This window comes from Pyrus communis, chromosome 6, assembly GCF_041283825.1.
Source record: "Pyrus communis isolate YQ-2024b chromosome 6, ASM4128382v1, whole genome shotgun sequence".
NCBI lineage: Eukaryota > Viridiplantae > Streptophyta > Magnoliopsida > Rosales > Rosaceae > Pyrus > Pyrus communis.
In genome coordinates, this window is record NC_142570.1 from 22,762,441 (window position 1) to 22,778,179 (window position 15,739).

A 15,739-nucleotide genomic window follows, 5' to 3' on the forward strand; every position below is an offset into this window, starting at 1 on the left:
GAATAATTTATATAGCCTATTCCAGAATGTCAGTGCATACTGCTATGATATAGAGGATGAAATTTAAATTCTTAATGAGGTATAATAATATAAAATGTTCAAATAACAGGAACGTATACAAGTAACATCACCTATATAAACATAAGGAGTGGTGCCGCTTTTACGAAGAGTTTTTTTGGGTTTTCTCTTGTAAATGTTTATGAAACCAGGATGTAGCATATGGCCATAATAGTGCTAACTAGATACAAAATTTTCTCCAAGGAAGCTATAATATGATCATGTGTGTAGCATTTTCTGGTTTTGATTGATAAGTACATAGTTTAAGGTATGGAGATGCCATTATTGTATTTGTAAGAGCCTTGAGACACTTACACTAATTGAAGGTTAAAATTGACGGATACCTTTTTGTATGCATGAACATATGTGTATGATTAAAGTTTATGATAGAAAGATTAATTCATTATAATATTTCTAGTTTTATATGTTTTGAGATAGAGGAGAATTGTTATGTTTCCAAGTATATGAGCATTTATATTATTAAAATAGAGAAGGATTGTTGGTGTATTTCATTAATATATATATATGTATGGTGTTACTTTCGTGTATAATGGGAGAAAGGCTGCAGTGATGCGTAGCAATAGGATTGCATCTTTTCCGAAAAATTGAAAGGATGCAGCAGGTTGTCTTTTAAGAAAACGAAAGGATGCAGCAGGGTGCGACTTTGATTAAAAGATGCATCCATTCGGTAGTAATGATGCAGGAAAGAACATGGCTTTTTATATGCACACTTTGATCCATCTTCAAAGCGTTTCATAATATCTATATATAGCTCATGTTGGCTGCATATTTAGATATATAATTCTTTAAACAATAGTTTTTTATCCTTTTTCTCTCCATCAAAATCATACAGTTTCATTTTAGAAGATTTTAAGGGAATTTCAATTCTTATTAAACTAAAATTCCAAACTTTGTTGTATCCTGGAAGTAATTCGCTTTAGACCCATTAACAAACTCATATTAGAGTGAGGGCAAATATCACTTTAAGGAAAACGTATTAACGTGCCTCAAAGTCATTTTTTTGTCAAATTCTCAATCTTATTCTAAAAGTCTTTCCCCTAACGTATCACTCAAAAATAGTGATCAACTTGCATGGCAAGGATCTGGATTCACGCGGTTAATTAAACAGTGGACTTTCCCTTAACGTATCACTCAAAAATAATGATCAACTTGCATGGATGAACAATAATTCTGACCCCATTTTTTTTTAAACTATTAAGAACTGTATTATTATTTGAAAGTAACTTTGCTCCTCAATGAATGAATCGAGATCATCATCTTCGTATATCTGTATTCAGAGCTCAGGAATTTGAAGATTCGGGTGGTTGAAGAGAGAGAAAGAGAGATTCAAACTCTTAATTTGTTTGAGGTGGGTAAATAGAATAGGCTAAGGAGAACTGTTTGATTTAAAATGAGTGGTTCGGATTTCTAAATTCGTCGGCTTAAACACAATAATTCAGAGAACATCTTAATTCTCAATGAATGGTTACGTTTTCTGTCAAAATATTAATAAACTAATATAGTTCCAAAAAATGCCACATATGAGGACTTTTGAGTAATGCTAGGTAGACTAAATTTATAATCTAAATAATGTGTCATCAAGAAAAAATAAGCACGGTAATCGACACTTAAGTAATAACCCAATCATCGACTTCCATGTCATTTAGTTTACAAAATGAAATCTACAAATTTAGTATTCCTTGTTATATTTTTTTTTTCCACAAATGAACCAGCTGGTGGCTTCGCCACAGTAATCCACCCTTCATGTGTCATATGAAATACGAATCTAAAATTCATTTCCAACAGTACCTTTTATTTTTAGGAAAACTAATGAAAAGGGCTTGAAAACTTTGAGTTTTAATCAAAATGACAAAAAGATGTTGTAAGTGAATAGTACCAAAATTGACTTTTTAAAGTAAAAATGTCATTTTCGTTAAAAGTGAACAATATCAAAAATGTTTCGTTAAAACGAAATTTCCATTGACCTTTATTCTAACAATTTAGAAGATCTGAATAGCACACACAGTTCGCGAAATTTTGACCTTTATTCTAACAATTTACAAGATCTGAATAGCACACACAGTTCACAAAATTTTGACCTTTATTCTAACAATTTGTGGAATGAGGATTCTTTTTGTGAGGAGGATCTTCAAATGATGTCCGTTCATCGTACATCATGTGATTAGTTTTTGTCAAGTATTATTCATATTTAATTTAAATAAAAATATTTAAAATGATTTTTAGTCGTACGATATACGATAAACGAACACGATTTAAAAATCTCCAACATCCTTACAAAGAGAATCCGAAAAGAATCCTCGTTACACCTTGTGAACCACACTGACGAGAAGGCCTTTGGTCCATACATCAAACAAGAAAAGAAAGCGGGGAGGGTTCAAAAAGTAGGTCAGTGATAGGTGATGGGTCATGGGAGTTTTTTCTACTGTAGCCCATGGAAAACATTTTGTTCATCAACATAATTATAATGTATGTTTATTACACACCTAAGCATCTACCACATGTCATTTCACTTAATTTTAGTTAACTTTCACATTAAATATCACTATGTCAATTTAAAACAAAAAAAAAAAAAAACCCAAAATTAAGTTAAAAACACGTAACAAATGTATAGATATATAGTGAACATACATCATAATTGATGTTGATGAACAAAAATGCTCACTAGGCCGTAAGTTTCTAGTGGTTTGGACACCAGACACTATAATTTCGCTACACCGACACACTGTGTGAACAGTGCACAAAGCATTGAATTTTATTGAAAATATGAACTATATTTATTTATAGGGTAAATATCAGTTTACTACCCTCAAGTTTTGTGGTTTTCAACATTTGGTACATGAAGTTTTTTTTGTCTCAGAGTCATACCTAAAGTGTTAATTTTGGGATAGTCTCATACATCCGTTAGTCTAGCTGTTAAGTCTCCGTTTAACTGATGACGTGGTGCCTATGTGGACAACGACTGGGCGCCACATGTCATTAAAGGGTCCATATAGAAATTAAAAATTCAAAAATAAATTATCAAAAAAATAAATAAACACCTTCGTCTTCCTTGAATCCCACCCATGCCCACCTTTCCACCCCCCCCCCCAACACTCTTTCTCTAACACCACTCCTACCCGGACTTTTGCTACTCCACCCCTTGCTTTCGCAAAATCGACTGCGACACCCCCGACCAACCCCACTCCGCAACCTCCACCTACAAAGTCAAGTTCAGATGCAGCTATGGCGGCAAAATCTAGCCCCGCCCCCACAACCACCAGCTCACCTACGTCAGCAATGACACCAAAATCCTCATTGTCAATCACAATATCAAGCTTTCTGCTTTAATCTCCAGGCTCTCCTCCCTCTCCAACACCCCTAACGACACCGATGGATCTTCTCCGATGGCTCCAATCCCGACTTCAATTCAGATCGGATCTCTCAATGGATCATCTTCGACAGCTCCAGTCACGGCCTCACTGATAAACCCTGATTTCCTGGGGATCGCCATACTAGAGAACCGGTGATGTATCAGGCGAAGATTCAGAGTCAAAACCAGGAGTTGTAGAGGATGCAAATCGTTACTGGTCACGAGCCGAGAAGCACATGAACACTGGGGGTATCCAGTGACGACTGGGGTGGGAGGGTTTGCAGAGATGGGGTGGGTGGAATTCGGGGAAGACGAAGGTGGTTTTTTTTTTTAATTTATTTTTTAATATTTAATTTCCACATGGACCCTTTAATGACACGTGGCACCCAGTCATTGTCCACATAGGTGCCACGTCATCAGTTAACAGAAGGCTTAACAGCCAGACTAACGGATGTATGAGACTGCCCCAAAATTAACACTTTAGGTATGACTATGGAACGAAAAAAACACCATGTACCAAATGTTGAAAACCATGAAACTTGAGGCTAGTAAACGGATATTTACCCTTATTTATACAAAGGGCATCAAATGGTGAGTCGCCACACTATTCATGGAGAAAAGTCAGCATCTGTTGAATAAGGCAGACAACCCATAAACTTCAACATTGGCAACTTGACTAAACCATTGCATTTATGATGAAAGCTTTATCTTTTCTTTTTAGGAGGGTGTAGCTATAACGACCCGTCCCCAAAAGTTACAGTCTTTATAAATTTTTTAAATGTGAAATTTTGAAAATGCCCTTCAAGGCAAAAACTTTGATTTTTGTTGACCGTCTTGTCATGTCATGTAAGGTTTGTTTTCTTAGTGTCTCCTCATTGTACTCGTCGCTATGGACGCGTGGGTGCAAACGGAAAGCAATTTGGAGTTATAATGAAGAAGTTATAAACGTTTAAAGTTTGGGGCATTTTAGTAAATTAATTAATATCAAGAAAGCTCTAGATTTTTGGAGCAAAATCTTGAAAGCCACGTGTGTGGCCCAGATTAAAAGGAAGAAAAGATGGGCGGTGGAGATGGAGAGAAATGAGGGGTGGGATGCCCATTCAGAAGAGAAGAGAGAAGAGGGTGACCAATGGGTGAGGAGAGAAAGGAGAGAAAAGAGAGAAATGAGAGAAGAGGAGAAGAAGAGGAGCCCACCGAGTTCCCGTTGACTCATACCCAACTATGCTCCTCCACACCTTCCGACACCTTTTTAGGCAATTTTTCCGGCAAATCGTCGCCATCCATCACCTGGAAAACATTCCATTACCCTCCCTTTTCCTTTTCCACCTAAAATTATAATGAATTTGGTTGTATTTTGGGGCAAACATCCCGACGGGAACCATGGGTGCCATGAGGACCCTCGACCGAGATCCACCAAACCTGAAACGTGATCATTCAATTAACACCATCAATAGACTCTCCATAAACCCAGAAACAAATCCCAATCAACCTTAGAGGCGTCGAAGCTTGTCTGGAGTCAAATCAAGAACCACCCATTTCTAGGGTACTGACGGGTTTTCGTGAAATTGGAGCTTTTCCCAACCAAATTAGCATTGGTCTCAGGTATGAAAGTTGCTCTACTCATTGAGATCTTCATTTCTGTGAATTTTGAGAATTTTTAGAAATAGTTGAATTTTTCGGCAAGTAGAGGCGGCCGACCCCCACCTGTGGCAGCGCATGGGCCGAGACGTCCCCTGACCTTCCTATTAAATTTGAATACCCTGATTCCATTGGTGATGTCCGATTGATGAATTTCCATCATTTGAACGTAGTTCCATTAAGGTCCGCCGTTTGATTATTGTAGCAATCGACGATCCAACCGTTGGATCGTCACCAAACCTTGATACATTATAATACGTAATATTTGAGGATATTAGAAACTTACGGATCGGGAATCCAACATACGGATCTTCCCGAATAGGATATGTAAGTTGTAAGTTCTATTGATAAGAATTCTAAGACATGATTTGATAATTGTTCTAGGCGCCGATCGTTCGTGACGCCTTGATGTTTGTGCTAGGGAGTTGTAGTGTGGACTCCAAGTGAGTAGGCTTTTGGTTTTCTATACACACACACACACACACGCTATATATATGCTTCACATTTTCCCAAAAACTATTTTGAAACGAGCGTATTCTTTTAAATGTCATGTCATGCTTACATTTCATTTTATTATATGCATTGGTATGTATATGCATACTATTGTATGACGCTGCAGAGGCCAGGTAAGTTTCAGGTGAGTACTATATGATGTTAGTGGTTGCATTGGTTATGGTTATATGTAGAGGCATGTAGAGCTCATTATCCTGCACCCCGGTGTTAGTGCTCTCGCCCATGGCCAGGGCACAGTCCTTCACGTGATGTTCACCTCATTCACCGTACGCTCACCTTAGATTCAAGTTTGGTGCACAGCCCTGTTGTACAGACCACATTAAGTAGTTCATACTCGTAGGTGACCCGCGATTATTCGCACAACCTTCACTTGAGCGTACTTATTTACACCCAGCCATGTCATACAGACCACATTAGGTGGTTTCGACTCATGTGCAGAAATTGGTTAATAAGTTATAGGTTTAACCAGACATGTCACGTTAGATGACTCCAGCTAGCATATCATTTTATATTGATTTATTTCACATGGCTTACTTATTTTATTGCTGAGATACTTGACATGGCATATACTCGGTTTTCACTACTCTCGAGCATGATTTCTATATACGTATGTATTATTATTTTCTGGAAAATTATATGGGTTTTACGGCGAGGGGTTATAACGTTTTCAAAAGGTTTTTATTAAAAACTTTATTTTCAAGCCCACTCACCCTTGTTTTTACGCCCTTCCAGGTTTTAGCTGTTGAAGGTTCGTATTGACTAGGATTCTTGACAAATCTCAGTACAGGTGGTTACCTCTGAAGGTATGATCCTTACTCACACTACTGTACTTTACTTATGCTCTGACATCGCGTGTGAAAATGGTTCATTCCTGCTCACAGAGCACTCTTGTCTTTAGATACTTTTAGGTTTAAATTTATTCACATTTTCCACATCACTAGCTTTATAACTTCATCACCTTCTTGGTGTCAACCAGCACAGCTCGATTCAAAGTCCTAGTGGATATTCCGAGTCGGGGTGTGTCAGTAGTCAAACTTGGATTTAAGAGGATTTTAAAAAACTTTAAAATCCTAGTGTAGTCAACCAAAGGATTTTAAAGGATTTTTATAATCCATATAAATCTAGGTATAGTCAATGGAGATTTTAATAGTCAGTTTTAAAGTCCATCAAAATCTAGATGTATTCAAAAATTAATTTGTGGAAGTTCCAATTTGCTTTTATAAAAAAGAAATAATATCAGATAAAGTTACTCCTAAGACCATCTTCAAAGGAGATGAGATGTCAAAAATGCCATATAGATATATAACAATAACAAAACTTATCATTTACTCCAACCGAGATATCAAAGATGACATGAAAAAGAAAGCTAAACTAACATGGACAAATAGATGTCAAATTTGAAGTTGCCTTCAAATTTGATTTTTGTTATTTTCAAAGACATTCTACTTGTCTTACCTTAAATGCTAGCATAATTAAGTATAATTTTATTATTTTTAAACCAACAACAATCCAACTTTTATTAATTTTGTTTTAAAATAAACATAAATGAAGCAGCAAATTTTGGCATATCCGGTGAAAGGAAAATCTTGACAATATGTCAAATTGCCAAGTCAGCCATCAAATTGAAATTTGATGTTTTGAATTTGACGTCTCATTTGGAGGTGCTTTAAAAGGTTTTTTGCCAGAAGCAGTAAGGTTCTGTCTTAGACATAAAAATTATGATACATAAATCTCGTACTAGTAATAGCATCCGCTAGAAAATTCTCTTCATTGTAGACATGGTTCCACGTGATCTCATCAAATGCCGAAGCCAACCATTTGATATCTTCTAAAATGTTCCTCAGAAGCCAAAGAGTAGAACAAATTCCTTTTATGGCATCAATGACCAACTTCGAGTTTGGTAAGGCTATCTCCATTTGAGATCGCTATAGGGCTATAGGCCAAAATCCAGCCCAAAATGCTCCAAAATTCAACTCCAATAGAGGGCTGGGCCCAAAAAAAAAGGGACACACCATGCCAAGATTTAGCTCGTTGGCCATTAGGCTGGGCATTCTTAGCCAACCAGGTAGCCCATTTAATGGGCCCTTTCTTTTTTTAAGGCCGAAATTAAAAAAAAAATTAAAAAAATTCTAATTTATTTTTCCTATAAATACCTAAATGACACCATTTCTCACATCATTTTCATAAACACCCCTCCCTTACCTCTTCCAATAATCTAAATTTAATTTTTTTTTCAAAGGAAAAATTAGTATTCGGTTCCTAGTTACTAATGTTCATTGACTAAGATCTTATTAGTTTTCAAATTTTGATTGAAATCCCTAGCATTAATGTGATAATGAATTTACATGTTTATTACATATTTTTTTTAAATAAAAATTAGTAATTGATTTAGGATTTTAATACTCACACCTCTATTAAACTCCTAATTAATTTTCAATTCAAACATTTTCAAAATAAAAAAAAAATTAAATTAGAATAAGTTTGTACCCATTAGTTTTTTTATAAAAAGATTCAATTTTTTAGTCTTAAATGTACCCATTCATATAATTTTCAATTTTTTTTAATCTTAAATGTACCCATTCTTAAATATACCAATTTGTTATATGTAAAATGTACAATTTTTTAATATAAAATCCATTCAAATTTTTTTAAACTTATATGGGTACATTTTTTTTTCCTTTGATTTGAGAATGTATCTATATCAAGTTTAATCGAAGAAATTTACTAATAATGTTATTAAGCCTAATATCTTCTTCTTCTTCTTCTTTTTTTTTTTTTTTTTTTCTTTTCTTTTGTGTGTGTGTGTTTTGAAGAATGTATCCATATTTTGGTACAAGAATTTTTTTTCCTTAATTTTGATGAATGTAACCATATATCTACACACACACACACACACACAATATAATAGAGAGTATAATTTATATTTTATTATTTTTAATCCCACAAATTATGGGTTATATTTAAAATCTCATTAATATAAACAAATACAAATTTCAATTTTTAATTTTTAATTTAAAAATATAGTAACTTACACTATTACATTAATGTCAAGGACTTCGATAAAAAAAACTAAAATACAAACAAGGTTTCAGTCAAAGAATACCGATAGCCATGGACCGCATCCAAAGTGTCCTCTTTTTAAATGACCATATCTTCAACCAAAGAATAATAAATCCGGAGGCTTATTCATTTAGCGACAAGTGGAATTCAAAATATGTTCAGAAACCTTATTTTAATATGGTAGTTTAAATCAATTAACCAATAAAATTATAGAACAAACTTAAAATAATAAATTATTGAGAGGGCTAAAATAACCCTCTTCGGTTGGAAATGGTATATAAATATGGCTTGGCACTGTTCATTAAAAAATAATTTCTTGTAGGGCTATAATCTAAACGGGGGTTAAACATAACCCCTTCGGTTAGAGATGATACATGATCCTATTTGTTATTGTCGTTCCAATTTTATGAGACGTCCCCGAGGTGTCGTTCATGTTGGTTAATATAATTGTTTCATTACAAAACCATTTTTATGAAACATTTCATTAAATTTATAAGCCATATTCAAGATGTATTACCTGTAACACAAAATCTCTTGTGAGGTAGCTAGCTTGGTGTGTCGAGTATATCTAATGCATGGAAACTAGTTTAGGTTAAAATGCTTTAAACGATAAAATTCAATTTTTAATGGAACATATCTAGTTTAAGCTAAACTAACTCAGGGCTCCTCAAGGAGCCAGTTTAACCCCAAATCTTGCCAGACGGCCCTTGAAAGGTCAACTTAGGAACAAACCGGTAGCTAATAAAAACTAGTCATCTAACACTTTTTAACCTCCAATCTCTCACACCATTAGAACAACAAAATTGTGAGATGACTGAATTGCATAAATAACGATATTTTGAGAGGTCGAGTAAACTTCTAACCCTTAACCCTTGCCCTTTCCACTAAATTTGCTCTTACGTGCGCTAGTCACCCAGGCCCGTAATAGCCGCACCATGGAGTTTGTATGATGACGAAAAACGAGGATATGGCTCTTCATGAAATCAAAATTAAGGGATTTTTGTGAATTCTATATTCAATATATGGCACGGAAAATAGCACGGTTGGTCCAAAAAAATTTGAGGCCCAAGGCAACATCAAAAAATATGCCCTAACTTCATATAAGAAACATTATTTGTTTCGACATGTAAGAGTTCGATAAAATTACACTTCAAAAAACACTTCAAACTTAATAATTTAGAAACGCGAAAAAACTAATTTATTTGTATTGAGAAAAGTGAACTAAAAAAAAACCCCGGCTTACATGTAGGTGGACTCTTTGTACCCCGTCTTCCCCCTTCCCTCTGAGTTCTCTGTCTCATAGGAGAGTCCGCACACCAAGAATATCTCCTTGATATTTCAACATTTACTCATAAACAGAGTCCTGATTTGGTAAAACAAAAAGTAATAGAATAAAGGGGCTTTTGGATCTAGGTTCAAAAATTTAGGTAGTTTTTGGGACCAAGTCCAGTTATCCAATTACATATTTTGATATCAATTTTGCCCCCTTAGATAAAAATATTTAAATTCTTTAATTTTTTATCATTTATTCAGTTTTTAAATTTTGAATATTTAAATACTCAAACTAAAATATTATCTAGTAAATACCTACTATTTATGAAAAAAACAAAACCGATATAATCTAGTAACTACCTACCTATTGTATAGGAAGAAAATGCTTTATACCTACAAAGCAGATATAATCTACCTGCAAAACAAAAATAAACTACCTATTGTATTGGAAGAAAAATGCTGGGAACCTACATGGCGGAACATAAAAATATAAATATGATATAATATACCTCTATTAAAGGAACGAATTTGGAGGGAAGAACACAAAAATATCACCCATGAAAAGAAGAGACAAAAAAGAGGAGGGTTGATAAAGGGAATTGTTTGGAAGAAGGAAAAAAGGAGGGATGAAACGGACTGGGGGTTGAGGTGATTATATGGCTATAACTAATCCTACACTTAAGGGATTAGTTAAACCACAAATTATCTTATAATTAAGAAATTTTGTGTATTTACTATAATTCGTAAGCCTAAAGGGCAAATATGGTACAAACCACAAATAAACATACATGGAATCTCAATTATTGGACCTATTTCAATGAAGTGGACTAATTCTACTAATGGCTCACAAAATTGGATCTATATCAAGTTATCCCTAGAATGAATAAAATACTTAGGAAGAAAAAAGAAAGAGAAAACCCAAGCGGAGATTGCAAATTAAAGTCAATTAGACATGAACCGTTGGTAAATCCTTGTGCTCATCTGACGGAGATTACAAATTTGAAACTGACTGATCAAACAAAAAAAAAATCTGGGTGCCAACTTCGAATTATTAGTCAAAATGAAAATGGCTGATAAAAAAATTTGGAGTTCAGCAATTGAAACTTCAAAAAAATTTACGAAACCGTGCTATAGAGTATGGGTGGAGGAGTTCTTTTTCCTCAAAGTTGTGTTATAGTCATAGAGTATGGTAGGAGATGCCGTTAGAAAGTCATGCTTAAATTTGAACAAGTGGTAATTTTTGAGTGAATAGTAGTGTCGTCCTAACATTGTCCTTAGCAAGTTAAGACACATACAAGTTTTTCTCGTATATTAGATATGGTTGGAGTCAAAATCCAAAATACTATTTTTAATGGTTGATTAACATTAAAATTTGAAGTCACTTATACTAAAGTATTATATTAAAACTCAAATTAAAGTCTCATTTTAATGAACAAACTTACAAGACTTATATGTGTTTAAATTAATCACCATCTTGATGGTCAAATGGTAATTGTATTAAATTTCTGAAGCCGGATCGAGATGGTCGTTGTTTTAAGCTTCTGAACTCGGATTGTAGTGACTGAGATTTCTTTCTCTTTGACGTCAAAATATGGAGGTGAGGATGATCCAGATGGTGATGAGTTTGTTGATCTCTATAACTTCAAATGGACGTCTCTGATGATAGCACCCATAACATTCATGATGACAAACTTGATTGGAATTAATGTTTCCATCTGTTGAACAAGATACAGTGTGAAATCACTGTAAACTGTAAAGCCGCTTGCTTGTAGGTCTGTTCTTCAGCTTCTGGGTCTTCGATCATCTATATAGTGAGAGGGTGGAGAAGACGGAAAACTCACTTTTTAATACGACATCACAAAGCACTGCATAAAAAATCTTACATATTTTTAACGAAAATCACAATCTCTCTCCTTTCAGTGCTATCAGTCCTCTTTCAGGCAGTAATCCAGTTCCCTTGATTTATTTTGTCCATCTAAATTCAACTTCAAGGCTGAACCTCCTCTAGGAATGTTTCATATTTGAATTTGAGGTTCAAACTGAAGGCGTCATTTCCATTATCCAGTTTAATTTCTTCGATAGCTCATTTTACTCAATTCATATTTTCTTATACATGCATGAGAACGTGCTAATGGAGTTGCACTACAATGGAACATAGGTTGTATAGAAATTCGTACCTGGTTCGAGGATAACACTCTTTGGTGCAAGATACTTGTTTTCCTTAAACGAGATTTGAATTCCGGACAAAATTTACACGAGGCAAGCAAAAAAAAAAAAAAAAACCTGCATATATTCCATCCAATAGATTGGAAAACTAATGATCAATAATAACACATCAAGGGTTGAACTTACATTGGAGAGAGACAGTGTGTGATGTACAAACGTGTGGAGTATGATGGTACACTAGTACAAGCTAGGGTTGAATTTACATGCATGACTCATGAGATGTATGAATTGAATCGTAAATAACGTCTGAAAAATTTGAACTGTGTGATCCATGTACCATCATCACATGTCTGCAGCGTTGTCGGAGTTAGGGACGGCTCGGTTGCGTTTGCGGGACTTCCGCTTGGACTGTCGTTTGTGGCTGCCGCCAAACTTCAACCTACCAGTGTCCTTGAAGCGTGCCTTCTCAGCAGGAACGGTAACGCACTCGGGTGGTGGCACTGGGTAACGCAGCGAATCATAGCAATATGAGTAGTACATGTAACGCTGCCGAAACCTGCTCATAGCAGCTCGCCGCTGAGGCGTAATGACGGAGTAGTCTTGGGTGGCGAGGTGGGTGTAATGTTCCGCACACGCTTCAGCGGGAGGGATTTGCTGGATTGGATCGGCAGGGCAGCCCTCTAGGGCTAGGTCTATGAATTCTGCCACGAAAGGGGCATATTTGTAATTCACCTTGTATTTCCCACCTGACGTAGCCCAACTGCTTGCATCCCATATAGTCGTATACAACGACATTGGCTTCGAAGGATAGTCAGCACCCATTTCTTCATTTCGCACCACCTCTCTAATTGGAACTTCATCCACGTAGAATCTGAACGTTGAATTTTCAGTCGTATATTTAATCACAATTATAATGGGAAGAAAAATTAAAAATAAATTATATATTACCCTTTCCATTTCTACGTCAATAACTACTATAAGAAAACAATTTTAAAAATGCATAGATATTGAAATATATAAGTAGGCAATGATGCTCAATGGTGGGTGCATTCGTTAGTTTGGTAGCCTAACAAAATATGGTCTCCCATTTTTCAAACATGGGATGTTTTTTCTCACACGGTTTCTTTCTTTAACTCAAGAATTTTATAACTTATTAACCACTACGCAGTGGCACAATGGTGGGAAACGAATTTCAAACTCATATTCCACATTGCACATCTAGAGTTCGATTTTTGGGGCTTGCGAATCACACAATAGTAGTCAAAGGGAGACTGAAATGTCTCTTTGAGTCTTTCCAAACTCAAAAAAAGTGGATCTTCGTGGTGAAGCAACCTGCTGGTTTTTTTTTTTTTTTTTTAAATAACTTATTGTGTATAAGAACCTGATTTTCAAGCAATCTGTTTAACCTATCACATATTTTATTTATTTATGACTATTATCTCAAATAAATCAAGCTAAGAGAATGACCATAATTAAACAAATTTAGTGTGTGTTTATCATATCCAATTTTGTTGTAATTGTTTTCAAATACTAATACATCAATGTCGTACATTAACTTTACACAGTGACTTTGTAGAATAACATATTTCAGTTCATATATATACTCCTCACATGACATAAAGTATTGTGTGCATCACACATAAGAAATGTCACTTTCAGTATGTGACGTTTTTTTAATCAATAAATATGTGACATTATCTTGCTATTAAATTTTAGTCCATACCTGTAATTCAATATATAATTCTACATTACCAATCATTTAATTGATTAAATTCATAGGTTGATCTGGTACAAACACAACATGTTGGACTTTGTCACGAGGAGGAGATATATCATTTATAATTTATGTAATGTTTTTAGGTCTAAAAGAGAGCGTATTTTTATCGACTAGTATGTAGAAGCAACCCATACGCAATCCCAAAGTGTGTATGGCCTCCCGTGAGGTCAAATAAAGCATACAACAAAGTCTATAAAGCATGCGTATTGCCTACCAGCGTTAACAACAAGAATCATCATGATCCATAGGTATACTAAAACTTTCTCAAAACTTTCTTTTCATCTTTCTACGCTTTCTTGTTTATTTTTAAGTATTGAATTGAATGAAATAAAAAATAAAAATAAAAATCAACAAACAGAAACGAACATGAACAGAAGGAAATTAAAAACAAATGTTAAAAACATTTCTCTAGAGAGGAAAAACAACAAAACAAAACTAAGAGGAAAATGAAATTAATACTAGATTAGATGAGAATTGAAAAAGAAAAGGATCGATCGGGCATACATGATTTTTTCGGGGGTCCAAAGGATGCTGTAGCGGTGGAAGTCTTTGGTAGGGTCGAACCAGAGGCGGTAACGCTCTTCGCGGCCGCGGTTGGTGCTGCCATTTCCGTAGAGGTTGGTTTGGAATCTCCATGGCTTCCCTTCTGTGTTCCCTAAGAATTCTATGTCCAACTCATCGTGGCTCTTTTCGAATACGTCCGCGTTTGATGTCTGTTTGTTTGGTCATCGCAGCCACACAAATTTAGAAACAAATTATAATTACATCCACTTATTTAGAAAATATCAACGATCTCCCTTCATTTCCTCCAACTAAAAACGGATCATTTTTACGTAAGAAAAAAGGGTCGTTTCAAATTAATTTACCATACATATGCTTGTGTTACGTGGAAATAATAAGAAAACTTACGTAAAAAGCAACACAGATACCGGCAGTGTAATCGGATGGCAACTTAATGTTAGCGCTGAAGAAACCATGGTTGTAAAGATTGGAGGAGATGAAGCCAGAACCTTCATTAATTTAAAATAAAGAATTAATTAGTACGAATAAAAGAGAGTATTTCAAGAGACAATTAGAGAATTCCAAATTATGAATCGTAAATGATAAAACTATTAATACAGCTGCCTCTCTGTGCGCACGCACGCAAAACACAAATGAACGAAAGAAAGAAAGAACGAACCTGTGAAGCGATCAAGGAGGAGACGAACACCTTTTCCGTCGGGGGAGCGGACAAGGTTGCCGTCGCCGAAGAGAGGGATATAGCCTTGGTCGAAGGGGATGGTGGTCAGGTTATAGAAAGCTGCGCCTACGTTTCCAAAACACACAAGGATCAATACTACTAACCTCAAAGGATGGAAAAAGAGAGAAACTCCATTAAACCAATATCTACAACGTTGTAATCCCTCCATTTGCTTTTGATATTATTTTTTTTCTTCTTTGTGATTCAAATTTTGATCGATATTTGCCTATTTTTGCTTAAATTTCTCTCTCTCTCTCTCTCTCTCTCTCATCCGATCCCACCTCTTTCGATTTCTCTTCCAAAGTCTGTTTATATATATATATCCAGCAGCTAAGAGGCCAAGAGGAATTCAATGCAAAGGTTACGAGAGAAAGAAAAGGGGAGAAAGTATATGGTCAGCCTGTGGCTGCTGATTAGCCATTGAATGTTTTAATTAATTATTACGGATGTTCGAGAATGCCCATATTTCGCTGGGGTATTACCCGATTGCCACTGGACTGTGGTGATTGATTACTAGGGTTGTGAGAAATAATTACATACAAAAAGAAGTCAGTCCATGGTGGTTACAACCAACTTACAAAAAGAAAAATATTTGGCAAACTTCTTGTAGTAAGGAATTTCTACATTTTTGTAATTATAGTTTGAT

General features: G+C 35.2%; 1 protein-coding gene across 1 annotated transcript; it reads right to left on the reverse strand.

Moving 5' to 3' along the window:
* Positions 1-12,200: 12,200 nt before the first annotated feature.
* Positions 12,201-15,501, reverse strand: LOC137710489 (putative xyloglucan endotransglucosylase/hydrolase protein 30). Its single transcript, XM_068449525.2, has 4 exons — positions 15,034-15,501; positions 14,763-14,863; positions 14,358-14,566; positions 12,201-12,947 (listed from the first exon to the last, which is right to left on the reverse strand). Exons 1-4 carry the CDS (start codon positions 15,260-15,262, stop codon positions 12,419-12,421), a joined length of 1,068 nt encoding a protein of 355 aa, XP_068305626.2. The 5' UTR covers positions 15,263-15,501; the 3' UTR covers positions 12,201-12,418.
* Between the last annotated feature and the right edge of the window lie 238 nt (positions 15,502-15,739).